At 40.1% G+C, this 26,463-nt stretch overlaps 1 protein-coding gene across 1 annotated transcript in view; it reads left to right on the top strand.

Moving 5' to 3' along the window:
* The first annotated feature begins 2,052 nt into the window (after positions 1–2,052).
* Positions 2,053–26,463, top strand: part of LOC119744709 (CD109 antigen-like) — a 34,748-nt gene continuing 10,337 nt past the window's right edge. The window contains exons 1-27 of the mRNA XM_038220781.1: positions 2,053–2,183; positions 3,189–3,384; positions 4,597–4,771; positions 5,440–5,492; positions 6,379–6,565; positions 9,005–9,089; positions 9,376–9,463; positions 10,030–10,159; positions 10,964–11,073; positions 11,768–11,941; positions 12,159–12,353; positions 12,971–13,097; positions 14,426–14,631; positions 15,200–15,349; positions 15,730–15,903; positions 16,597–16,666; positions 17,013–17,199; positions 17,543–17,771; positions 18,880–19,021; positions 20,263–20,369; positions 21,088–21,139; positions 21,537–21,632; positions 21,882–22,001; positions 22,411–22,706; positions 23,249–23,323; positions 23,651–23,807; positions 26,164–26,396. Of these exons, the coding sequence (XP_038076709.1) occupies positions 3,214–3,384; positions 4,597–4,771; positions 5,440–5,492; positions 6,379–6,565; positions 9,005–9,089; positions 9,376–9,463; positions 10,030–10,159; positions 10,964–11,073; positions 11,768–11,941; positions 12,159–12,353; positions 12,971–13,097; positions 14,426–14,631; positions 15,200–15,349; positions 15,730–15,903; positions 16,597–16,666; positions 17,013–17,199; positions 17,543–17,771; positions 18,880–19,021; positions 20,263–20,369; positions 21,088–21,139; positions 21,537–21,632; positions 21,882–22,001; positions 22,411–22,706; positions 23,249–23,323; positions 23,651–23,807; positions 26,164–26,396 (3,789 nt within the window). The 5' untranslated portion in view covers positions 2,053–2,183; positions 3,189–3,213. The remainder of the gene's footprint in view (positions 2,184–3,188; positions 3,385–4,596; positions 4,772–5,439; positions 5,493–6,378; positions 6,566–9,004; positions 9,090–9,375; positions 9,464–10,029; positions 10,160–10,963; positions 11,074–11,767; positions 11,942–12,158; positions 12,354–12,970; positions 13,098–14,425; positions 14,632–15,199; positions 15,350–15,729; positions 15,904–16,596; positions 16,667–17,012; positions 17,200–17,542; positions 17,772–18,879; positions 19,022–20,262; positions 20,370–21,087; positions 21,140–21,536; positions 21,633–21,881; positions 22,002–22,410; positions 22,707–23,248; positions 23,324–23,650; positions 23,808–26,163; positions 26,397–26,463) is intronic.

Here is a 26,463-nt window from a genome sequence, read left to right as displayed (position 1 = left end):
AGCCAAATTTTGACGGAAATAAAGTAATTTTTTGAGATATTTTCCCCATCGGGCCGCAAGTCCATCTCACCGAGACGCCATGAGGAAGGGCCCGGGCGTGGTCCCGGTGCGTTTTCGCGTCGCCGTGGCGGCGCTTGCCGTGATTCTCGGAGTTTTGCCACTAAGTGTGGCACCACCGCCACCTGTGGTGGACGAACCGTTTGCTGCTCGCAAGCCACCACCAGAAATCCAGAAAGTCGAAGATCAGCTAGTGGACGAGGAAGTGGCGCAGGAAAAACTGAAGGAAATCCGAAATCGGTCAGTTATTTTTATTCGTCTATCCTTACTTTTCGTTTGTGATGTTTGTTTCTTCATTAATTCATTTTATGGGAGATTCGAAGCGATGGCACGGGCATCTTCAGAGGCAACCGGTAGATGTTTGTGTCCGATTTCAAGATTAATCGTTGTGAGCGATAGTTTTCATTAGTTACCTACAGACCATGAGCATGGCAAGGGGGGGGGGGGGGGGGCGATCCCCCCTCAAAAAAAAGGGGGGGAGGGAAATAGAAAAAAAAGGAAAAAGAGGTGTGAAGTCATATTTGCTATTAATTTAATACACATTTAAGAAAATGGGCGTCTGCAGGGGTGTCAATGGGGGTGGGCTGGGCAAATGTCCCCCGCCCACCTTCGAAAAATTATCAATTGAGAATATGTCAGCGAAAGTACAAAGATTTTTTGGGGAAAATGTGCTTCCCCCCCCCCCGAAAAAAAACTGGCGACGCCCATCTTACTGACGAACTTACCGAAAACATAATTGTTTTAGTTAATTTTGTTTTGTAAATTAACATAATATACTCGGTGTTGACAAATCCCTTTGAGTACAGACTAGATATCTAGGCCCCCCCCCAAAAAAAAAATATGGAAGATTATAATACAGGGTGAGTCAGAAAAGACAGGGACGAGTTAGAAAACAAATATTTAAACTATATGTGGCTCGCTCCATTTAATAAAATTAGCACAGGAATAAAGTATATGTTATTGACTAGTTGCTGTTAAAATTTCACTTAATTTGCGTACTCTATTCACAAGTTATTTAATAGAAATCAGGCCTACTACAAAATTCAGCTGTCCACCACTGATCATTCTTTGATGCACTCTGATGAACCATGGGGGCCATCATGAATACACGAAAACTTGCAAAGGAAAACGGACAAAAATCATTTCAGAAAAAGATTGGATTTGTTCCTCATATACAAAACACACAATCTGATATTAAAAATAGTGTTTCAGTCTGAACTCCATTATTAAAATCTCATTTGTATTTGGATGCTTAGAGGAGGTGTGTTATGTTCTCACTCAGCTGAAATATAGCATTTTAGCATCCAGTTACAAGCAAATATTTTATTTATTTATTTTTTTTTAAAATAAAACATGCATAACTTCTGATAGCACGGATCAAATTCGGTAATTCTCTCCCCCCCCCCCCACCCACATAAGTGGAAGATGCTCGTTTGATAGGCCTACATGTTTCATTGGTGTATCAAGTAAACAATTAATGAAAGAAATCATTAATGCAGATCACTTTCTTTTTGACTTATTACCCTGTTCTTCCCAGACTCTGATTACATCGATTGTATAGGATTTGTCAACACTTCAGGGTCACGCACCAATTCTACATTTAAATGAAAGTTGCTCCCATTCTCTTCAACACATTTATTTACTTATTATTTTTCAATATTCCTAACAAACATTCAATTTAAATGCTTTACTTTGACAAGAAAACATTTTTTTTTAAATTCCAGGGACGTCTGCAAAATCGTTTGTTTTTCCCTTGCCCTTTTTACTCAATAGGTAATCGCAGGGGGATATTTTTCGTTCGATGTCTCATGTAGCGCTTGAAAAACGGCAAAATATACAAATATCTGTGTACATTTTAGGGTTGTTTTTCGAAAATAGCAGGAGCCGCCGCAATTTTGATCGTGTGTCATGTGCGAGCATTGATGCATGATAGTGTGATCATCACCACAAAAGCTTCATAGCGCCCTCTTTTGTTTTAAAATATACTCAGTACACAAAAGATGGTGCGGGATTTTTGATGTTCTTGCGATTGCGAGCAAAACGAGCTTCAATAACTTGTTGAGTCTCTTTCAATTGATTAAACGGTTGGAGACAAAGGATGAGGACAAAGTCTTACTGTAAAAATGGTAAACCTTTTCTGAACATATCAATGATTGTGAAATTGTTTTAGTTTTAATCTTGTTAGGCCTTTGCCAGTGTCAGCTGGCCGTAAGCTATTCGGCATGTTCGGGGGGGGGGGGGGGGGGGGGTCTTTAACTCTGGGAGTTGGGTTTGGTGGAGGCCCATGTTTCAACCCTCGAATGATTTAACGGAAAGAATTTGCCACCTGACAATGCCTGACGCCATATTTTCTTCTCATATATCATCTCAAAGAAGGTCAGTCATTGCAAAAATGATGATAAGATATGAATCTGAGACTGATATTTCCAATTTTGTTACTTTAGGAAATTAACTTTTATAAAGTGGTGTTCCCTAACGTGGCACACTTTCAACATTTACCCCGACTTTCGTCATGTAGTGTTGCCAAACTTCTTTGTTGAGAAACTTCAAATTCATGCAGTGAAATACTGGTACTTTTACCTTATTAAAGCTTGCATTTCGGTGTCATTAAATTTAATCCGAAATTAAAAAATGGTGGAGTCCGAAAATTGAGCACAAAATCAGCAGAGCGTTCCCTAACTTGGATAAATCTTGAACAAATCTCGGAAATTTCCAAAATAAACATTTAAGACTTTCTGTAAAGTTGATAAATGCTGATAAACCATGATTATCTCGATACTTGCATACCCAAATAGAAGTGTGGCAGAAAATTATTTCTTATTTTGGGGGGACATTTGCAAAGGGTTCACTGTGCACTCCGAAATAAAATTGGAAAATCACGCCAAAATAAAGTGTTCTTCTAACTTTGAAATAGGTAGATAAACTCGGATTTAGGAACGTGATGCTAAAACTTTTGCTCTAGCTAGGCGCTACAGGCGAAAAATTAAAGTGCGCCACGTTAGCATATCAACAATACTCAACAAATTTTCTTGACATTGGTCATTGTATTCCTTTTTTTTTTTTACAAATTGTAACAAACTTGTACTTATTTAAAGTCACACTTTTATTTCATCTTGCCTCTTTCCCATCAGTGCCTTTGGTGCGGGATACCTTGCCATGGCGCCCAAGATCTTGTGCGCTGGCAGCCAGGAGAAAGTCTTCATCACATTCGTCAACTTCTCACAGCCGGTGGACGTCATGTTTGCCGTCATGGAGAATGAGGAGACATCCCTGGTTGTCACTCCGCTGAAGGTCTTCAAAACGCCCTGCGGATGTGTGGAGATCGATGTAAGTTCTCTGCATTTGTTGAAGTCAAGTCCATCACAATTCCATGACATGTCTACAACAAGCCAATCACAACCAATCTCACAACTAATCACAATTCACAACAATCACAAGCGGATCAGAAATCAATTACAAGCCAATCACAACCAATCACACCAAAAATATAAACCAATCACTATCAATCACAAGCGCTAATCACAACCAATCACAGCCAATCACAACCAATCACAACCAATCACAAGCCAATCACAACCAATCACAAGCCAATCACAACCGATCACAAGCCAATCACAACCAATCACAAGCCAATCACAACCAATCACAAGCCAATCACAATTCAATCACAAGCCAACCACAAATTAATTACAAGTCAGTCTAAAATCAGTCTCAAGGTGATCACAAGGCAATCACAAGCAAATCACAAGTCGATCACAAGTCCATCGCGCAACTTCGTATCTTTTAGCACGCTGTAATTGTGTAAACCCCTTTTTTTTTATTTTAAAAGCTTAACAAAACATCCTTTTGTTGTTTAAAGGTTAATGTTATTTTCTCCAAGTTTGAGAAGAGGACTTTCCTATAGACTATATATTGTCAGTTTTTGTGTGTGCAAGTTTGTGTTCCAATGTGATGAAATGTAAGAAAATTGTTCTTTATAGTTTGATAGTAAAGCTGCCTATTTCGTTTCTGAGAAGTGGGGAATATATTAATATACAGAAGGTTTCAATAAGCCTTATTTCCACTATTTCGACTGTGCGTGCGAACATCAGATTCAACGATTTTGTTTCGGAAGAAACAGTTTGTCACACGTGCAGAATCATAGTGGATACCAACGAAATCTAACAGAAGTTCTTGTTTTGAAGTAAATGCGAAATTTTTATTTTTAAAATTTTTTATGGCACCATGGTTTAAGTTGTTTTGTATGCTCCTACTTTTGTGTAAACAGAAGTTTCCATCTTCTTTTTGATTAGATGAATATTGGAAAATGTGAATCCGGTTATAATGTCCCCCAAAGACTTGTGAACATTCATCTTCTTTGTTGATCTCTCGAAAATAAATCAATGAATCTGATGTGCAAAACACCAAAAAGGCTTATGATGCTCAAAACAAAACTGACGAAGCTGAATTTATAAAATCCGTCAGTAGGATCTGGTCTTCTCGTAATTCCATCATTTTGTCTCTCACTATCATGTTTTTGCCTCTTTTTCCACCTCACAGCTCCCAGTCATTGACAAGCCCAGGATGGTCGTCTCACTCATCATGTACGCCAAGCGGACCATGATGCAGTGCGAGGAGTTTGAGATCGTGGACAGCATCAAGGTCTACCTGGACGCCTGCAACTCGGAGACCTTCATCGAGACAGACAAGCCTATGTACAAACCGGGACAAAAGGGTAACAAAAAAAACAAAACAAAAACAAACAGACAAAAAAACAACAGTACAGACATATGCTAAGCACAGAAAATATTTGCTTAGCAGAAACAGGTAACCAGCCAAAATGTCATGCAATGTGTATTGCTTGTGACTGGTATGTGGCAGATTTTTTGCTTAGCGCAGCATATGTAACAGCACACGGGCCAGTTTCATGGCGCTGCTTAACAGTTAGCAGAAAAGTTAGTTGTGCTAACCTTAAGCACTATTTCATGGCGTGGCTGTGCTGACGGTTTCCCACGCATGTAGATGTACATTGTTACGTCACTAATTTAGCCCATTAGCACTTGTACTACATTGTATTACAATTGTATTTATTCATTGAAGAATCAGTAAAACCATAAAGTGCTCGGGCAGTTTGGGGCGCTATAGTGACTAAAGGGTTGAGCACTGTTTTCCTCTGAAGTCAGCATGCCTTTTGTGTGCTTACTGCTTACTGCTTACGGTCTCCATGAAATCGACGGAGGCTCTGTTAGCAGAAAATCATGTGCTTAGCAGCACCATGTGATTGGTCCCAGGTCTGACATGGAAACAAGTTTCATAGTAAGATGTAGGGTCAAGGTTCGAATCCTCAATTCACAGCTTGATACCTTTTTTTTACTGTTTTTAATTTATCCTGATATATTTCAGTACAATTCCGAGTCCTGACGTTGCTGTCTGACCTGAGGCCTGACCTGACTGAGGTAAGTCATGTGATGTGATCAGGTGGTGTAGAGGAAATTTCCAATGGTGCGTCTAAATGGAAAGGCCTTCTTTCGCTGATTTCTTCAAAATGACAGCTTGCCAGAAAGAATAATTTCACAGGGAGTTTAGTCCCCTTACTATCTCTCAACCAAGTATGTTTTTCAACAAAATTATGTCAGTTACTTTTTGGATAGCTGCAAATGATTGACTGTAGCTTTAAATGCATTTAACTTGGAAAAAATAATGGTTAGAAATATGAAAAAGTAAATTATGAATTTGTATACAACTAAACATTGTGCTTTTAAAGGTAGAGTTTATCATTTGCAGCTTTCCAAAAAGTAAGTGACAAAATTATGGTTGAAAATCTTACTTGGTTTGAAGATAGTAATGGCACTAAACTCCCTGTGAAATTATTCTTTCTGGCATGCTGTCCTTTTGAAGAAAACAATAAATGCAGTCGCATTTTTGGAATTTTCCGTTGGTAGTTGGTTTGCAATTCAGCGAATCCATAAATGGGTGCGTGCAAGCGTTGACATGACGCATACGTTTGGTGGCTGCTATCGGTCAGTTCAGTGCAAGACTTCGCGTAGCTGCAGTTGGCTGAATGAGAACGTGTCCCGGACGCTGATTTCAGATGCAATTCAAAACAACTCGGCAACTTTTGAATTGAAACCGAGATCCTAGAATATTGTTTTCTCGGAATATGCAGCATTCATAGAGCTAAATGTCATCAGGATAGTTTTTAGGCACATGTCTTTAGATTTTGAGCACTTTTGTTGCTTCAAACGAAAAAAAAAATGACAAACGATAAATGATCTACCCTACCTTTAACAGAAATGGCTACACAGAACTTAAGAGAGTTTGAATATTTCTTTACCCTTAAAGGTGTCCAAGATTTGGATCGAGGCTCCTGCGGGTATCCACATGGCTCAGTGGCTATCGGTCAAGACTGTGGACGGTCTGATTGACCTATCCATGCCGATGTCTACGGATCCACCAATGGGGGAATGGAAGATCAAAGTCCGCCATCACGACCGAGAATTCACGCAGACCTTCACGGTCGGAGAATATGGTATGGGCAATCACTATGGTAACTTGCATTACATTTGAATGGGTGGGCGTCCTCTGTCAAACTCTGTGCTGTTATTCGATAAATTCAAAGCATTTAGGGCAGATTTTTCTCACAGAATATCCCTTGGAATTTTTTTTTTTTTTTTTGAAATAGTTTTTGTTTTAATTCCACTTTAGATTGCAACAAAATACACAGCTGTGTTATTCTATATTAAATATGACCTAATAACTTTAAGAAAGTGGCACTTACATTCCATCAAAACACAATTAATATGGATTTTAACAAAACAATGTGTAAATATATAAATTTAAGTTCATTTGAAAACAATTTACATTCTTTGCGGTAATCAACACCTGTATTATTCTATAATAAATAAGACCTTTAAATAAATCTTCATAAAGAGACACGTACATTCCGCCGGAATAGGAAAACACAACTGACATAACCTTTAACAAAATAATACATTATGTATTTAAACATTTCACACTCTGGTTGCACTCGGGGGTCGATATCCTGGCTGTTGGGAAGTACGTGTTCATCTTTTCAAACCATGGACGAAAAACACCAGAGAACAAAAGAGAACAATATCGTCCACGATTCCCAGCATACGTCCGCGATTGGGGTCGTGTACAAAACCTATGGGAGTCTTCCTAAAAAGTTAATGTACAAACAAAAGAGGGGCAATAGGACGTCCACGAGTGACGGTGAACACACGTTTGGCTGCTTGACCAGGGTACAATGTGATTTCCCTTATTCCACTTATTCTCAGGAGTGTTAAGTGGAGTGTTGGAATTTTACAAGAAACAATTCCACAACTTCTTATTTGTCTTTTGTATTTTATCTCTGAAAATGAGTTCGCGTATAAAAGTATAAAAAGTGCTGTTCCAAGTATTGTTTTGGTATGCTTTCAATCTAACTTTCAATATAGAATACATCGCTATTGTAGTTATCAAATTTGTTTCAAGGTCAAAATTTGAAGTAAAAGGTATAGTCCATCATTTGTTATTTGTGCATTTTGTTCGTTTGAAGCAACAAAAGTGCTCAAAATCTAAAGTAGGGTGCTGAATAACTAACCTGATGAAGTTTCAGCTCAGCTTCAGCTGTATATTTCGAGAAAAACAACATTCTAGGATCTCGATTTTATATCAAAAGTTGCTGAATCTTGTTTTGAATTTGGCCTGAATTCAGCGTCCGAGACACGTTCTCACTAGCCGATTGCAGCTATGCGATGTCGCGCACCGATCCGATGAATTATAGCAACCGCGCGCGCGTGTGCGTTGTGTGAACGTTTGCGCGTGCTTCGCCAATTAAAAAACGAACTACTATCGGAAATTTCCAACGGCGCTTCTTAAGACGCACCATTGGAAAGGCTTTCTTTCGTTGATTTCTTCAAAATGACAGCTTGCCAAAAAGAATAATTTCACAGGGAGTTTAGTCCCCTTACTATCTTTCAACTAAGTATGTTTTTCAACAATAATCACGCCAGTTACTTTTTGGATAGCTGCAAATGATGGACTCTGGCTTTAAATGACTAAACTACAATACAAAAGAAACCAACAAAACACATTTTTCGGTAGGTTTGGCAATACAATTATTATTGGTAACTGACATTACAAAAAAGGACACGGCCAAAAATTAAAAAACCTTGCATTTTAAAATGTCCTCATACTGTGCTGTGTTGGAAAAATCTTTTTAAGTGCCCTTACATCATTAGGGTGTAGGTCATATGCTACCATGTCAAAATATTAAAAAATATAATCAATCGGGAAATCTCTCGAGGGATATATTTTGGGAACTCATGTTATGGTAACTCACGTTACGTTTTGTTTGCCCATCTTTGATACAAGTTAAAACAAAATTAAAAAGAAAGCATAAATTATGAACCTTTCTCTATGCATTTGAAACAAAAAGTCAAAATAAAATTTGAATTTTGCATGTGAAAACAAGATGCCGAAATGACTAACTAAAGTCCATAATTTTAGCCCCATAACATTTTTTTTTTTTGGACAAAAATAATACATTTGACCATATTCCATCTCACTGGCACACCACTCAAATGAAAGGTTGTGATGCTTGCAGTTCTGAAAATTGTCACGGATTTCCCACTTTTTCAGCCGTGTCAACTTTTTCTTGAAATTGCCCGTGTGGATTTTTTGTTTCGGATTGGCTTTTTACATCTTGCATTGGTTTAAAATAGATAAGATGCCTTTTATAGAGCACTTTTCATTAAGTTAGACAGAAAAAAAAATTGTTGTCATTATCCGAACATCTTGAAATACATGTAGTTTGAATGGCTTTGCTTAAATTGTTTTCTTAACTGTCACCATGTTATTATTTTTAGCACAAACCCGAACTTTAACATAATTGTAGCAGTGTAACTTAAAAAAAAAAAAAATTGGTCTTGTTTCTGTTTCTTTCCCTTTGTGTTACTACATTCAGTACTACCCAAGTTTGAAGTCATGATCAAGGGACCAGACTATGTGCTTGCCCCTGGTGGAGAGGAAGACATCATGGTTTGTGGCAAGTAAGGCCAAGTCATTAACAAAATCTTGTATATCACCAACAAATGTTCTAAAATCCCACACAACTTTGGGTAAAGGATTGATTGGAATTTCATATTTTCAATTTTTTTTTTACTGTATGTGAGGGGAAGACAAGATTGTCAGATACATTTTATCAGATAAAAATCGAGAAACACCACAACAAAAAAGTTGGAAGTTACCTAGTCCAAGAAGTGCCAGTTGATTTGGTACCTCAGTTGTTGCTCTAAAAAAATCTACTTGTTTGTATCTTGATATTTCTTTTGCTAGATACACTCATGGCCAGCCTGTGCGTGGCTCCATCAAATTGCATGTCTCTGTGTCGTCCAATCAGAATGCAAAACTTGAACAGTCTGCGGTAAGATGCACCATGTTATTTGTTATTCTCTGAACATGAGTTAAATTACGAAAGAAAATGCAAATTCTAAGACCCAACACTAACGGTTATGAATGACGCCTTATTTTTTCAAATGAGTTTATATTCATTTTCAAGCTGATATCTTTTTAGCTTGACCCCCTGGCTGACTGAGTAGCTGACGAAATGCCTGACTGACTCCCCAACTGACAAAATGACTGACTGACTCCCCGACTTTAACTTACCAATGACCAATAGTAAGTAACATTTGGGAGTCAAAGGGTATGTTTGCTAAGACCAAATGTTCAGCATAGCGATGTTCGTTATAACGACATTCTACTGTTCTAAGAATCCGGGCATGCAATCACTTGTACACTCACGAGGCCCCCTTCAATGGAGAAACCATTGTGCATGCTATTGTACAAAGCAAATACCCCGTGACAGATTATCTGAACAATAGCTAGCACAATGCTCTCTCCATTGATGGGGGCCTTTGATAGAATTGAGAGCGTGCCTGGAATGGTCTATACTATTTAACAAATTATTGCGTTCTTTTGCCTTTCATTCAGGACACTGATATGTATGGCTGTCACATCTTTGAGGTCAACTTGAGAGATATTCCTTGGGACATAGTTGGCTACATCAACCCCAGCTATACCAAACTGGTCATCAAAGCCGAATTTGAAGAAGCTGCAACACGTAAGAAAAAGTAGCCCCAAAAAGAGCCCAAAATCCCCAATAACTCTCTCGTTTTAGTGTAAATTAAAAAACAAAAAAAAACAAAATATATTTATAAAAATGGGGTTTAGTTGATGATAACTTTCTAGACTTTACTTTTTATTCTGAAGTTTCAAGGGAATGTACAACATTCGCAAACATCAAAAAAAAAAATACCAAGTTATTATGTAATACCTTACTTGACTGTTGGTGAATGACAGTCTAAAGCATTCTGTAAAATCATAGCACCGGGTGTGCTGTCAATTTCCAACGCTGGTCGGCTGACCAGCATTGGAAAAAACTGACTTTTTTTCAAATACTACCCCCAATATGTAGTTAGTCCGCATTTTATTTGTAATCGATTTCACACCAATGAACGGGTACAAGCCAGACTGGTTCCTGACCTTACAATTCCCAGACATCTGTAAATTGCTCTGTTTTATCTTACGTGGAGCCAGGGAACTCAACTACAGGAATATGATTGTTTTTCTTGGTTTTTCCAGCATGTACGAACACAAAACTTCAAACAAGTCAGTGTAACAATATTTGCTATAAAATGCTAACCCCTCAGATCTACCACCCATTTCTGAAAATGACAGCAAAAGCAAATGTTGTGTATTCCCTTTAAGTTGTTGAAAGGAAATTTGTAGAACTGAGGACACAGAGCATTGATAGCCAAAATGAGGTTTACTTTTTTTGGTGCTTTGTGCTTAACAGTTGAAATTGTTGTCTTAAAATGGAAATTTCAGCAAAACGAAGAATTGTTTTTGTTTTGGTTGTCAACAGGTACTGTGATTGAGAAAACTGTTGACGATATCATGATTACAGAGATTCCACTTGAACTGAAGTTCTCCGTTCCGTCGACCTTCAAACCTGGTCTTCCATTCTCAGGAATGGTCAGTACACAATTGAGATATCTCACACGGAAAATAAATAAGATTTTAAATCTAAAATATAAAAAAAAAACAATTGCACCTATAACTCTTCAAGTACACTTTATTTAGTTTGATTATTTTGACCAAGACAATTTTATTCTGACCTAAAGAACATTAGAGGACTACTTTTCTTCAACTTGTTTGTCTTTATTATGTACATTTCACAACACCTGTTTTTTAATTTATTTTTGGGTTCCATTTTTAATTGCCTGTGATCGTTGGTAAAAAAAATGTTAAAATGTCCATATAGTCTGCAAGAAAACTGACCTTAAATCAGTAATTCAGCAAGGTTTATAGTTGTAAAGTGGTTAAAATGTCTGCACTAGTAAGCAAGAGGTTGTGGGTTCGAGTCCTACCAGAGCAAGCTTGTGGATTTTTTTCTCACAAGATCTTGGATAGCACCTAGTTTAAAGTTTAAATTTTTGAAAAAAAAAAAAATTGTCATGGAAACTAGGAGAAAAACCAATTTTTAAAATTGTTGTCTCCCATCCAAAAAATCCACCCTATCCAATCTAAAATTTCTCCGCACTTTTGTATTTCTGTGCAGATTTTGAAAAATTTCACGGTGAATAGTGTCAATGCAATATTTCAGCAGATTTGTGTTTTGCTGTTGGTCTTTTTCTTACTGGTCGATTCTTTTTCTGTTGTTCCCCAGCTTCTGTTTAATGATCCAGTTGGTAATCCGTTGGCCGGAGAAACCAGCCTGATTGTGGCCACGGCAGGCAAGCCCGAGGATCTGCTGAATGAGATTGTCATTAGTAACGACAGAGGAATAGCTTTCTTCACCATCGAGGATGTGCCACTTGATGTCGAATACATCTCTCTCACGGTAACGATCCTAACGCTGGTTGGCCGACCAGCGTTGGAAATTGAAACAAAAATACGACTTTTCTTGAAAATGACAGCACACTAGGTGCCTTCATTTTACTGGATGCTTTAGACTATCATTCACTAACAGTCCGGTAAGGCATTTCATAATAATTTGGTAGTTTTGTTTTTTGATGTTTGCAAATGTTGTATATTCCCTTTTAAATTCTTGACCCTAGGCTGTGTCAGACGGCTTGACCCCCGATAAGAAATCCAGGGCCAACAGTCATGTCAAGCCCCAGTACTCCCCCTCCAAGAGCTTCCTCCACATTGACCCGGTCAACGAGAGGGCAGAGGTCAATTCCTACCAGACACTGACCATCCACATGACCAGCCAGGAGCCTGAATACAACGGGGTCTACCTCCACACTGTGGTCAGTCTGGAACCCTGTATCCACTTGCCTGCTTATTTCAAAACTAATAATAATAATAATAACAACAGATTTTTATGTAGCGCTTTTTAAGTATGATCAAAGCGCTTTACTTATTGTTACCCCTTAATCTTTGGGCCAATGAAACATTCCAAATACAGTCTCAGCTCCCTGGGGTATATACAGCTCGATGCTGCCTGTTAGGCGCAGGGAAGCTATAATCAATCACAATAACCATCTCTGCCCTCACAGGTACCCATTTACTCCTGGGTGGAGAGAAGCAATGAGTGACAAAGTACCTTGCCCAAGGTCACACGCACCATAGCTGCCGGCTGGACTCGAACCCACAACCCGCAGAATTACCTGCGGACCATGAATTCAATGCCCCAGACCACGAGGCCACGGCCCTCCACAACTTCACAGGCCAATTTCTAGCACTGCTTAACAGTAAGCAAAAAAAAAACATAGCAGAAAATTGTGCCAACCTTAAGCATGATTTTGTGGCGTGGATAAGCGTACGGTTGGGCATTATCTATTTCTATTTTTTTTGTTAAAGATGAGAGGCCAAGCAGAAATGTTCAGAATGATGCATCATGTTTTCTTTTTCCTTCCCCGACCAGATGATGGCCCGAGGCAATATTCTCCTAGACGTGGAGTCCATTATTCCGCCTGAGGAGATTGACGCTTTCCGCCGGCCTGGACAGTACGGGATCTATCCCGTTAACACAGACGATATGGGCATGAAAGGTAAAGAGACTTGAGTCAATAACTACTCCTCACAAGTCCATCACAAGTCAAGTCACAAGCTATATGTTCAAATGAACTGCAACAAAAGCAGTTCTTTGTAATTGTTCATCCACTGTTGCTTATCACTGGACTTGTGAAAGGACTCATAATTCACATTTGTGATAGAGTTGACTACAACTTTTGCAATCTTGGTCAAAAAACTTTCCTCTCTAACAACCAAATGATATGTTTGGAAACATTTATAACAATTGTTTTTTTTGGGTGTGACATAGACCTTCCATAGTTTGCCATCCCGTGGTCGGCAAAAAGTGCCAACCACGAATTGGCCAAAAAGTCTATATATTCCACTAATAAAAAGTATGCAAGACGGGCTTGTAGAATCGTACCGGATGATATGTCTGAGAATTATGAAGATGACTTGCAACGTTGTAATCTGGATTCCCTATCCGATAGGAGGTTGCAGCATTGCTATAATTTCTCTTTAGGGCTAAAAATCAATCCCCGCACTAGCTCCCTAGTTCCCCCAACACGGTTAGAGAGTCATGGCCGATGTCTAAGGTCAAACAAAAACATTTCGCTGTTACCAGCAAGAACTTATAGGTTTCAAAAAAGCCCAGTTCCCATTTTATCAACAATTGAAATAATTAGGTTAGGCCAAAAAAAAAAAATGAGTCGGTCTTTGGTCAGCGCGCGCGTCGATTTTAATCATGCGCGTCGATCTTTTTTTATCCAAAATGTTCCGCGGTAGCTCCAACAGCGCCCTCTATTTCCGCACCTCCTCAATTTGTTTTACCAAAGAGCACCAAGGAGAGGGAAATTGCACCAAGGAAAATGATCGAAAGCACCAAGGCAAATTATGGAGGACACCAATGTACATGAGGACACCAAAAAAGCCAAATAGTACCCCACCTTGTCTGTACAATCCAAGCTTGAAGAAGAAAAAAAAAAGCAAAAAAAAAAAAAAAAGCCGCATCGCCGCGTCAATTCCGGAACTTTGGTCTGACCAGAGACCGAATATTTTTTTTTTTGGCCTCCACTAAATGTATCAATAGTTTTTGTTACTTCTTCATTGTGTGTATAAAGGCGTTTATCGTTCTTATCGTTTTTGTCTTAAATGTTTTAATATCCACTGTTTCATTTCATATACTCGTATTTTTATTTACCACCAGTGTTAATTGTATTTTCTTTTATTGCATGTACCACACTTTTAATTTGGCCTCAGGGCCACGATTGGTGTGAAAATAAAAAAATCTAAAAAAAATCTAAATCTAAGATGTTAGTAGAATGAAGTTGGACAAGTGTTCACTTCGATCACTCCCTTTGATCAGAATACGTCTACAGCATGCACATGATTGCCAGCGACGTTCCCATCCACATCCTGCAGAAGGACAAGGTGAAGACCACGCGCCGCCGCTTCAAGGTTTCCTACGACATGTCGCCCTCCGTCACCGTCATGGCGTATTACGTCAGGAACAACGGGGAAGTCGTGGCTGATACTGTGACCATACCCGTCGAGGAGGTCTTCCAAAATCAGGTGGGTAGAAATGTTTCCTTTTATTGTCGCGCCTGAACTTAGTTGTCTAGCTGTATTTAGTACGTAAAGTATTATGTGTATGTATGTATGCATGTGGTATTTTGGTGAAAATTTCGTAAAATTGGCTTAATTTCCAAAGTTGAAGTCCAATTGGAACCTAACTTGAATCATAGATGCAACACGGGAACCTTTATATTATAATGAAGTCAAAGGTCACATACTGAGGTCAAAGGTCATCTGGGGTCAAGTTGTAAAATAGGATGAACATGTAAAATTTGTCTCATTTGAAAAGTTCAAGTCCAGTTGGAACCAAACTTGGGTCATAGATGGAACACGGCAACCTTCATATGATAATGAAGTCAAAGGTTACTTACCAAGGTCGAGGGTCATCTGAGGTCAAGTTGTAAAATAGGCTGAACATGTTAAAAATTGATCTCAAAAAGTTGAAGTCCAATTGCACCAAACTTGGGTCATAGGTGCAACATGGCAATTTGATCGCACGCCTCAAATCAGAAGGACTGGACATGTGTGTTTTGTAAAATGACCTCATTTCCTTTCAAACTCTCAGGTTGACATCAACTTTGCCGAGTATGTGAAGCAGCCGGGCGAGAACACCACCCTCAACATCCTGGCCAAGCCCTCTTCTCTCTGCGCCTACGGGGTCGTGGACAAGAGTGTGCATCTGCTAGGAGGGGACAACCGGATCACAAAAGAAAAGGTCTTTTTCTGGGTCGTTGTTTTTTGTTTGGTCCATTAGCCTCCTCCAACCCTAAACAAATTCTGGATGTTCCGCTGATTCTTTACTGATAATTGTGACCCGCTCTGCAAAAATGAGTCACATGTCTCCAAAGCCACTTTTGAGCTAATTGTCTTTGAAAGAATGTTGCACAGTGTTTAAGCAATTGGAATCCTCAACATTTTAAATTCTACACAATGTCCATTTTCATCAAACCAAACTAAGTGGCACATCAAAACAAAGAGCTCAAATTCCTCAATTTAGTACAGAGTAAAACTCAAAAAGTGACTCTGGTGCCCTGTGACTCATTTTTACAGAGCGGATCACAATTGCTCATTGTATCTCTCCTGCCATTCACCCAGGTTTTCAAGGCCCTTGAGGACCTGCAGTTGTCGGCCGAGGGGGGTTTCGCCGAGACTCACAGCAAGAGGTGCAGCGGTGGAGGTGGCTACGGCCGGGCCATGCCGATGTTCGGAGGCGGTGGAGGCTTTCCCGGTCCAAGTCCTAGCCTCATGGATGCCTCACAGTCATTCAAGGTAAATAACAAGGTCATCTTCCTATTGACTCCGTGCAGAACAATAGATGGCGCTTCGATCATGACCTCTTGTGAGTACTAGGTGGTAGGGACTCATTTTACTATGGGCTCCGTGCACAAACAACAAACTTTCCAAATTTTTCAAATTTTTTTATTTCGAAAAGTCTGATTTTTCTGACAATCTTTTCCTCTGCAAAAGCTGATTTTTACAATTAAATTTCTAAATGACTAGCTAGCTAAAGACTTTCCAATGATATGTGATCTGTCCCCACAAAATGTGCCTCAAGTCCGAAAATGCTTCTGTGCAGTACAGCCGGCAAAGCCAAAATTTGAAGAGGTGGTCGATTTTTGTTTTGTTTTCAAGTGAACTTTAATCTGTAAGTCCTGTTCTACCTTGCCCAGTTGTTTTTGTTCCGTCCAAAAAAATTGTTAAACCTACTTTTCATCCAGTTTTAAGAGTTGACTGTTCATTCACTCTTAAAAGCGGGATTTTGAAAAGTAACTTTTGTCAAAAAGTACTTTTAGAACTTCAATTTAGCTGGTGGTCTGTTTTTTCTGTTTCTGAACTCAGTATCCCTAAATGTTGCATGCCATTATTGACGGGTTGTGCATTTTGTGTTGTTGAACTGATCACACAATTTCAGTTTACCACTATATTTCGTGCTCACCTTTTCTTATTAAATCCCAATATCAGGATCTTGGTGTGGTTTACCTTACCAATCTTCAAGTGGAAACAGCACCTTGCCCAGAAGTAGTTCCCGTCTGTAAGTAATTTTGAAACTCGTTTTGCGTTATTTTTATCAGCACGTTAAACTATTTGCTGTCTGAGGGCTCGAACGATGCACAAGTTTGCTCGGGTGGAACTTGAACCTACAACATGGGGCTGGATAGCTCAGTTGGTAGAGCACCGAAACGGCAATCTGGAGGTGGCAGGTTCAAATCCCACTGTAGTCAATTTCTTTGTTCAAGCTGTACAAATGATTATAATGGGCCTTCTCAGTTTCCCTTTGTGGTTGATTTGAAAGTTGAAAGAATTGTTTATCTGTATCAGTGTGTACCACGATCAATAAATTCTGCATGAAACGTGTTATATTTTGTGAATATTTCCAGTTTATCGTGGACCGATGCTGGAGGATGGGATGCCGGTTCCCGTGGCAATGCCAATGTTAGCGATGGCTGAGGGATCACCCATGATTGCAGAGGCTGCAATGGCAGTTACTGCCGTGGAGGGGGGCGGGGCACCAGACGTCCGTTCCTACTTCCCAGAGACTTGGTTGTACAACATTAAACGAGTCAAGTAAGGGAATTTCTTGTTTTAGCCCTTGCATCATTTTCATTAATTGTTTCAACTGTGGCATTGCAGAGTTAAGGATCCATGTACGGCAAGTACCCTGCAGCCACTGCTTTCACCACATATAACATGGATATGTCTTCCTTTCCGGTTCCCTGGCAACTCATTAGAACTTGTATAGCATTTTATTCCAACAAAGTTATTCTCTAATGAATCTCTAGCCCATCCATTGGCAGTACATGAACTGACCGGACAAAATAACCAAGCATTCTTTGCTCACCGTAGGCAGAACCATGAATTTGGGCAAGGAACAAAACTGTTCCTCTTACACATTTTCCTTCTGTCACAGCTCGGACGGTGAGGCCCAAATATCCATCCAACTCCCCCACACCATCACTGAGTGGGTCGGCCACGGTTTCTGCACCTCGACGCGATTCGGCGCCGGGGTCTCGGACCTGACCAGGCTCACGGCATTCCAGCCGTTCTTCGTGGACATGACGCTGCCGTACTCTGTCATCCGCAACGAGTACGTGCCCGTGACGGTGTTGGTCTTCAACTATGTCGCCAAATGCTTAGTGGTAAGACTGAAAAACTCATCGTCGAGGAATTTTTTTTTTTTCAGTTATTATCTCGTGAGGAAGTGGAGGGGATTGATTTATTTGTAGAAAATATACGCACGCTATAAATTTGCCATACACAATATCATAAATTGACGGCCATAAATTTGACCTAAGACGTATGTTTTTGTGTCCCCAATGTCAGCATTCAAATTTTATTTTCATAGTTTTCTTCAAGTTAGAAATTGAATTCATGCTCAGAGATGTAATTAAAAATTTCAAGACGTAAAAGAAACAACAGAGGGCAAATTTAGGTACAAAACTGCTCATCTAGAACAAAATACCATATCGATTTAGAGTTGTTACATATTTGAGTGTTGAATTCTTTTTTTTACGATTTTAGAAATTAGAAATTTTCTGACATATAGAGAACCGCCAGAAAAATGTCATTTGTCTAATCCCAGAAAGATTTAGTTATTTTGTGTTCCCTATATTGAAATTCAAATTCGATTTCCATACTTTTCTTTTAAATGGCAACTTTTACTGTGTGCCCATAGAATAACTATGGAGTTATTCTACAGGGTGAGAAAAAAAAAACCCAAATGTTTTGTCCCATGTTTTAGTACAGTTCTGCATGTAGCACTTTCAAAATCTAGGATATGAAAGCCCAATTCATAAGCTTTCTCTTAGTACAAGAATCAATCAAATCACTTGTGTAATTTTCAAGTTACAGAATTTTAAACGCAAACATGGTTTTTCTGTCCACGGATCATAAAATGGTAAAGTGTTCTTTCAGCAAAATGAACACAAATCACACAGGGATGTGTGTGAATTGTGTTTGATTTGCTGAAAGAACGCACACCTTTTTTTGTGATCCGTGGCCAGAACTTTAATGGTTTGTGTTTAAAATTACGTAACTTGAAAGGTACGTGAGTGATTTGACTGATTCTTGTACTAAAAGAAAGCTTATGAATTGGGCTTTTGTATATCCTAGATTTTGAAAGTGCTACATGCAGAACTTGACTAAAACAACAGTACCGACATTTGGGTTTTGTTTTACTTGACGCACCCTGTATGGGAAGAAACTGGACTCTACTATATTTGAACACATCACTTGTCCATCGTACAGGTGGAGCTGACTCTACAACCGTCCAGCCATTTTGAAATTGATGAGCAGAATCGCAAGGCCCACATCTGTGTCTGTGGCGGCCAGTCTGGGCCATCCTCTTTCTACATCAAAGCTGTCACCATAGGCACCGTTCCAATTGAAGGTAGATAAGCCAACATGATTCTGTGCATGAACATTATACAGGGTGAGTAAAAACAAGTGGAACCCAAACCCCCAAAAATATATTATACAAAAATAAGTAGCACCAAAAAAATAATGACTGAAAAACCAATTTCAAATGCTACTTTTAAATAAAAAAATACTGAAATTGCGCGATCCGTTCAAAGAATATCACCATTTAAACGCAATGACCCTAAAACCTATTTCGTCCAAAAACCCCCCAATTTATTGTGTATTCTGACTGTTTGGAAAAACAAAGAAAATGACAAAGAATACTTGTTTCAACAACTGTCAACAACTGTAGTACACAATATCTTTATTAACAACCCTAGTTAGGCAAACAATATAATTTGTGTTATCCCCTTTTTTGAAAAGATGGGCCTTCAAAAGGACTTTTAACTTTCAAACTGAGGTTTTATCGCTGGTGAAGTTTGAAGACAACTGTGACGACGATTCATAAAATCCCATTTTTGGACGAAAGAGGTTTTAGGGTCATTATGTTTAGATGGTGATATTCTTTGAACGGATTGAGCAATTTCAGTAATTTTTCCATCTAAAAGTAGCTGATAAAATTGGCTTTCCAGTCATTATTTTTGGTGCTACATATTTTTTAAATATGAAATATAATTTTTGGGTTTTGGGTTCCGCTGTTTTTTGACTCGCCCTGTATTAAGCTTCGACTGTGTTTTGCTATTCTGACAAAAAAAGTGCAGTTATATTTTTGTCTTCAAATCACGGTTCGAATCCCAGCCGCGGATCACATGTGAGTACAGTTGTGCGTTGGTTCTCTCCTGTGCCACAAGGGTTTTTCTCCGGGCCCTCTGGTTTTCCTCCCTCCGGAAAAATCAAACACTTTCGATCTCAGGCTGTGCTCCATGGTCTGATATGGGTCGATGTGGCCGGCAGCCATAGGCGCCTTTACGTGCCAGCGGCCCGACCACGTTATTAGCCGCGGTCCTTCGCAATTCAGCATACCAGCTGCAAGTAAGGATGATTAGCCTTCTCAAAATTATTATTATTAATTGTTATTTTCATTGGGTCAGTGGTGGTCTATTGTCCATGAAAGTAGGGTACAGCTGATGATCTACCTGTAATGATGCATTCACACTGGCATTGGTTAAGTTCATAACTAACACGTGGTAACCGATAATTTTCGGATGTATTTTTAGCTAAAATGATTTTAAACAATGTAAACGAACTAACTAACCAACTGTTTCAATGCAGTCCGTGCGGTATCGGTGGTTGATAGCGACGACTGGTGCCAAGGACAGGAGATGGACACCAGTGAAGACGGGTTCTCTGACGCCATCCGAAAACCCCTGCTGGTCAAGGTGTGTACTAGATTCCCACAATCGCTATGGGCTCCTTGCGCCGACAAAAGAGGGCGCCCTTTTACCTAGCAACGACGTCCCATGGGCGGGACATGTCACTGGTAAACGCGCACCGTTCCTTGTGTGTGACGCACGTACACCAGGGGATTTGTACTATGTACACGCAGTGGCCACGCTTCACCCCCAACTGTACTCTCTTTGCCGGTGAGGGAGTACTTGTGAACGGAGCGGATATGCAGAAAAAGAGCTAGAGAAGGGCTGGATAGACTTTTGAAAAAAATCTAAGTTTAAAATCATAAGAAATCAAGTCTTGTCAACTGTTTTAGAATGAAACAAGAGAAAGAATGTCGCCAAATATATAGCTCATTCTATTTTTTGCTGCAACAGTCTGGGGAAAAAAGTTAAATTTTTTTTATAATTGAAGAAACACATCACAGTACAGCTTACTCAAATGCAACTTATGCTTTAGACAACCCAAAATTTTGTTTCGTTTTTTTTCAAATTTGCAACATTTATTTTGAAGTTAACCTGTTTCATTAGAAACATTTGAAAATGTGAGAAATCTGCATTTTTTCCAACTTAATACTAAATGTGTGTGTTTGTAATATTCTGTGAATTGTTTTCAATCTAAGGATTTCTTCAGGCTAGTTATGTGACGATGTCATTTGGGATTCTAGAAAATCGGTAGTTTATTCTAATACTTTTATCATTTTTTTAGCCGGAAGGGGTTGAGACTGAACAGGTTTTCAGTGCCTACTTCTGTCCAGATGGTAAGTTTGTACTCTTTGATAGATATTTTAAAAGTTTTTTCAGGAAATAATAATAAGAATAAGAACAACAACAACAATTGTAAAGCGCGTTTTCCTGGGGTTACAAAGCGCTCAGAAAATGACCAAACAAATGCAACAACCACAAGGATAAAATAATGGAAAACTAAATGGAAAAGCCACTTATCAATCGTTTAAATAACCACCAACGTTACGGGCTCTCGACCAATAGGAATGGGTAAACTGTCTTAGGTATTTAGAAATGTTAGGAAACACCAACAACAAAAAATCTGCAACTGAAATGTAATCGAGAAAGACTAAAACTACGTAATGTTTTTCAATGGTTTGTCCTTCAATGTTTATTCCTTGAAGTTTTTTCTATATTTGTTCCTTGATTCAGATTATGAGGGAGGCAGATATGAAGAAGTTATTTCCCTCCAAGATCTACCAGACAACTACGTGAGTGGCTCAGAGAGGGGTATAGTAACAGTCACAGGTAAGATATTTCACTATTGACTACCTCAGAGAGGGGTATAGTAACAGTCACAGGTAAGATATTTCACTATTGACTACCTCAGAGAGGGGAATAGTAACAGTCACAGGTAAGATATTTCACTATTGACTACCTCAGAGAGGGGTATAGTAACAGTCACAGGTAAGATATTTCACTATGGACTACCTTTATCATAACTATGCTCTCGGCGGTAAAAAAAAAAATGTTGATTGTCGTCCTTTCTGGTTTCAGGAGACATGCTGGGGCCTACTATCGATAACTTGGACCATCTCCTGCGAATCCCGACCGGTTGTGGCGAACAGAACATGATAGGTTTTGTGCCCAATATCTTCGTCTTACACTATCTCAAAGGTACGATCTTAAAATTTGGAACTTGGATCTGTAAAGAAGATGCAGTGAACTCATATTTTTTAGAGGCTGAAGCTGATTTCAAGTTTCTTTTGATGTATCATAGCTAAGTCCAGAGTGAAAAAGAAAAAAGAGACTTTTTTGAAAATGTACTGGCGGGATGCCACGCTTCCCGTAATGACCATAATATGGGGCGCTCTTCACAACCAAGCATTATATTATAATGCTTGGTTGTGAAGAGCGCCCCCTATGTTGGAAGATAGTACCAGGCCCCCCCCCCATAATAATACAGGTATTTATATGGCGCTTTATATAAAAATACATCAAAGCCCCTACAAAAGTAAAATGCCATATAAGCACCATATTATTATATTAACATTATTATAAAGATTTTCATTGTCTCTGTTTCCAGGCATCAACAAGCTACCCAAAGACGTCGAAGCAAAAGCCAAGGAGAACATGGAGATCGGCTACCAGCGTGAGCTGAACTATCAACACTCCGACGGGTCCTACTCGGCCTTCGGCGACAGGGACCCCTCAGGCAGCACCTGGCTGACAGCGTTTGTTGTGCGCTCTTTCTTGCAGGCCAAGCATTACATCTACGTGGATCAGCGCGATTTGGATAAGAGCATGGGTTGGCTACGGCGACAGCAGAGGGCGGACGGGTGCTTTGAGTCGCACGGCCAAGTCATTCACAAAGATATGATGGTGGGTTTCACGGCTCCTTCAAGTCTTTTACACTCTTGTGGCCTTTTTTGGATTTGCTGTTTGTTCCTTTGCATTTGTGAAACTGAAAATCCATCATTAAAAACCCGTTGGTGCTCTTCCAGTTAAAAGTTGTTAAATGTCATCATACCATGCTCTTTGTGAATTCTCTGACTTTTTACTTTTAATGGATTAATTTCAATGGTATCAGAAAGGTGAATACACATAAGTTAAACTGAAAATGAAATATCAACTACAGAAATAAGTTTTGAAGATTTACCGTATATTTTACTTTTTTTTGGCCTAACTGTAAGAGGCTTATTAGTTGTTGAAAAGATACTTTACGGACTTCTTTCTTAGTTTGAAATTTTAATACCAAAGCTGATAACTTTAGTCCATACCAATTCTCCCAAGCGCTTTACCAAGTTGTGATATTTCTGTGTTGGTATTTGTGGTATTAAGTGTATTTTAAAATCATAAAGGGATTGGCGTTGTTAATTTTGTACAAAGATTTTTTAAGAAGAGTTGTCATTTTTGTTTTCCAGGGGAGTGTGAATGACGAGGTAACACTGACCGCATATGTAGTGATCTCCCTTATAGAGGCAGAAGTGGCTTACAATGTAAGTGCATTCCCGTAGACCAAATAAGCCACATTTTATAACCGTCATCATTGGTCTTTCCTAGTGTGCTTGAAAAGAGGAACTTTAAAAAAAAAAATTTGCTTTTAGCTGAAGCCAATGGTTTTGTGTTTCTAAGTATATGTACTTGTTTTATTATTATTTTTGTAATTCCAAGTAATCCTTCAAATCAAAAAGAACAGAATTTGTTTTTCAGGAAACAGCTGCTTCACTTAGACTGGAATATTCAAAAGACCAATATTTAGAAAGGCTTTTTTTTTCAGTTAAATTTAGATTGGAATTTGTTTTTCATTTTCCACTCTTTTGCAGGACGCACAGATTAAAAAAGCTATTGGCTGCCTGGAGTCAAAGATTGACATCAATTCTGCCGACATGTACACGTTAGCCATAGCCAGTTATGCGTTCATTCTGTCCGGCCATCCTCATAAAGACGACATTCTGGCTAGGCTAGCTATGCTGGCTGTGGGTGAGTCTGTGTCATGTACTTGTTAGCCATAGCCAGTTATGCGTTCATTCTGTCCGGCTATCCTCATAAAGACGACATTCTGGCTAGGCTAGCTATGCTGGCTGTGGGTGAGTCTGTGTCATGTACTTGTTAGCCATAGCCAGTTATGCGTTCATTCTGTCCGGCTATCCTCATAAAGACGACATTCTGGCTAGGCTAGCTATGCTGGCTGTGGGTGAGTCTGTGTCATGTACTTGTAATAGCCATAGCCAGTTATGCGTTCATTCTGTCCGGCTATCCTCATAAAGACGACGTTGTGGCTAGGCTAGCTATGCTGGCTGTGGGTGAGTCTGTGTCCTGTACTTGTTAGCCATAGCCAGTTATGCATTCATTCTGTCCGGCTATCCTCATAAAGACGACATTCTGGCTAGGCTAGCTATGCTGGCTGTGGGTGAGTTTGTGTCATGTACTTGTTAGCCATAGCCAGTTATGCATTCATTCTGTCCGGCAATCCTCATAAAGACGACGTTGTGGCTAGGCTAGCTATGCTGGCTGTGGGTGAGTCTGTGTCATGTACTTGTTAGCCATAGCCAGTTATGCATTCATTCTGTCCGGCTATCCTCATAAAGACGACGTTGTGGCTAGGCTAGCTATGCTGGCTGTGGGTGAGTCTGTGTCATGTACTTGTTAGCCATAGCCAGTTATGCGTTCATTCTGTCCAGCTATCCTCATAAAGACGACGTTGTGGCTAGGCTAGCCATGCTGGCTGTGGGTGAGTTTGTGTCATGTACTTGTTAGCCATAGCCAGTTATGCGTTCATTCTGTCCAGCTATCCTCATAAAGACGACGTTGTGGCTAGGCTAGCCATGCTGGCTGTGGGTGAGTTTGTGTCATGTACTTGTTAGCCATAGCCAGTTATGCGTTCATTCTGTCCGGCTATCCTCATAAAGACGACATTCTGGCTAGGCTAGCTATGCTGGCTGTGGGTGAGTTTGTGTCATGTACTTGTTAGCCATAGCCAGTTATGCGTTCATTCTGTCCGGCTATCCCCATAAAGATGACGTTGTGGCGCCTAGCTATGGGCAAGTTCGCGCAAGGACTATAGTTAACCATTGGTCGACTAACGCTTGCCCGAACTCTGTCTAGTCGACGATGGTTAACTACGCTAGTCGACTATTTGGAACCAACCTACTGGGGTTGGTTGCTTCGCTGGTAACCATAGCCGCGCGCGTTCATAACGTACAGCAGGGAGCCAGGATCCAGACGTTTTGCAATGACATTTTGACCAGCATTTGACTAAAGACGTTCGCACTTTGCTATCAGTGCGCAGGCGTAAGGTACGTCACAAATCAACCACTAGTCGACTATGGTCCTTGCCCGAACTTGGCCTATGCTGGCTGTGGGTGAGTCTGTGTCATGTACTTGTTAGCCATAGCCAGTTATGCGTTCATTCTGTCCAGCTATCCCCATAAAGACGACGTTGTGGCTAGGCTAGCTATGCTGGCTGTGGGTGAGTTTGTGTCATGTACTTGTTAGCCATAGCCAGTTATGCGTTCATTCTGTCCAGCTATCCCCATAAAGACGACGTTGTGGCTAGGCTAGCTATGTGGATGAGTCTGTGACAAAAAGTCAATGTACAAAGCCATGAAATGTAGTGGAATCTGGCAACCAGAATTAGAAGCTTTTACTGCGGTGGTGTACTGCACGCATAGTGAAAGACAAGGCGCATGCGCATTTTGGTTTTCCTATTGGTCCAAGGAGCCCGGCGTGCGTGTGTACCGCCTGAGCGCGACTCACGCGAGCCTGGTGCCACCCAGAAAATGGCTGCCGCTGGTTTGTCTATACAGTGCTTTTCCGTTTGTTTTCAGTTACCATGCCTCGGTGTATATGACCTTTAAAGGCATTAAAGGAACATTTGCATTTACCCCGAAAGTAACGTACCAAATTTGTATATGAGCTCTGTGCGCCGACGAAAGAGGGCACCCTTTTACCTAGCAACGACGTCCCATGGGTTGGACATTTCGTTGGTTGACGCGCACCGTTCCTTGTGTGTGACGCACGTACACCAGGGGATTTGTACTATGTACACGCAGTGGCTGCGCTTCGCGGCAAATGAATTGCAGTTGGGCAAGATGGCATCGGTCGCTCACCCCCAACTGTACTCTCTTTGCCAGTGAGGGGGTACTTGTGAACGGATACACTGCTCTGCATATAAATTATCTCATATACACTGCATTGCATATAAATTACCCCTGTATGTCTCAGGACTGAGAATGCAACCACTCAGTCTCCTGTCCAGCAGGAAAGCTTGCAGTGACTAAATCTATTTCTTTAACTCATATTCTGCCCCCCATTCTCTCTTCTTTGGCCGTCTCAGATTCAGATGACGGGGTGAGACACTGGGAAGGTCGTCCCGAGCCGGTGCCAGAGGGCGAACGTCCCCCATACCTCCATCATCAAGCCTCCTCCCAACACATCGAGATTACGTCCTACGTCTTACTCACTTACATCAGGGCCTATGCCAAGACACAGGCTTTGGTGTATGGTAACCCCGTAGCGCGGTGGATTGTCGGGCAGCGCAACGCCAATGGAGGATTTGCATCCACACAGGTTTGTTCCTTAAGATTGAGACTTTAGTTTTTGCGATCAAATTTGTCGGAATTGTTATCAAGACATT

This window comes from Patiria miniata, unplaced genomic scaffold (assembly GCF_015706575.1).
Source record: "Patiria miniata isolate m_02_andy unplaced genomic scaffold, ASM1570657v1 HiC_scaffold_7, whole genome shotgun sequence".
Classification (NCBI taxonomy): Eukaryota; Metazoa; Echinodermata; class Asteroidea; order Valvatida; family Asterinidae; genus Patiria; species Patiria miniata.
The sequence above is the reverse complement of the archived record's forward strand: the minus strand, read 5'-3'. Positions and strand labels throughout refer to the sequence as shown.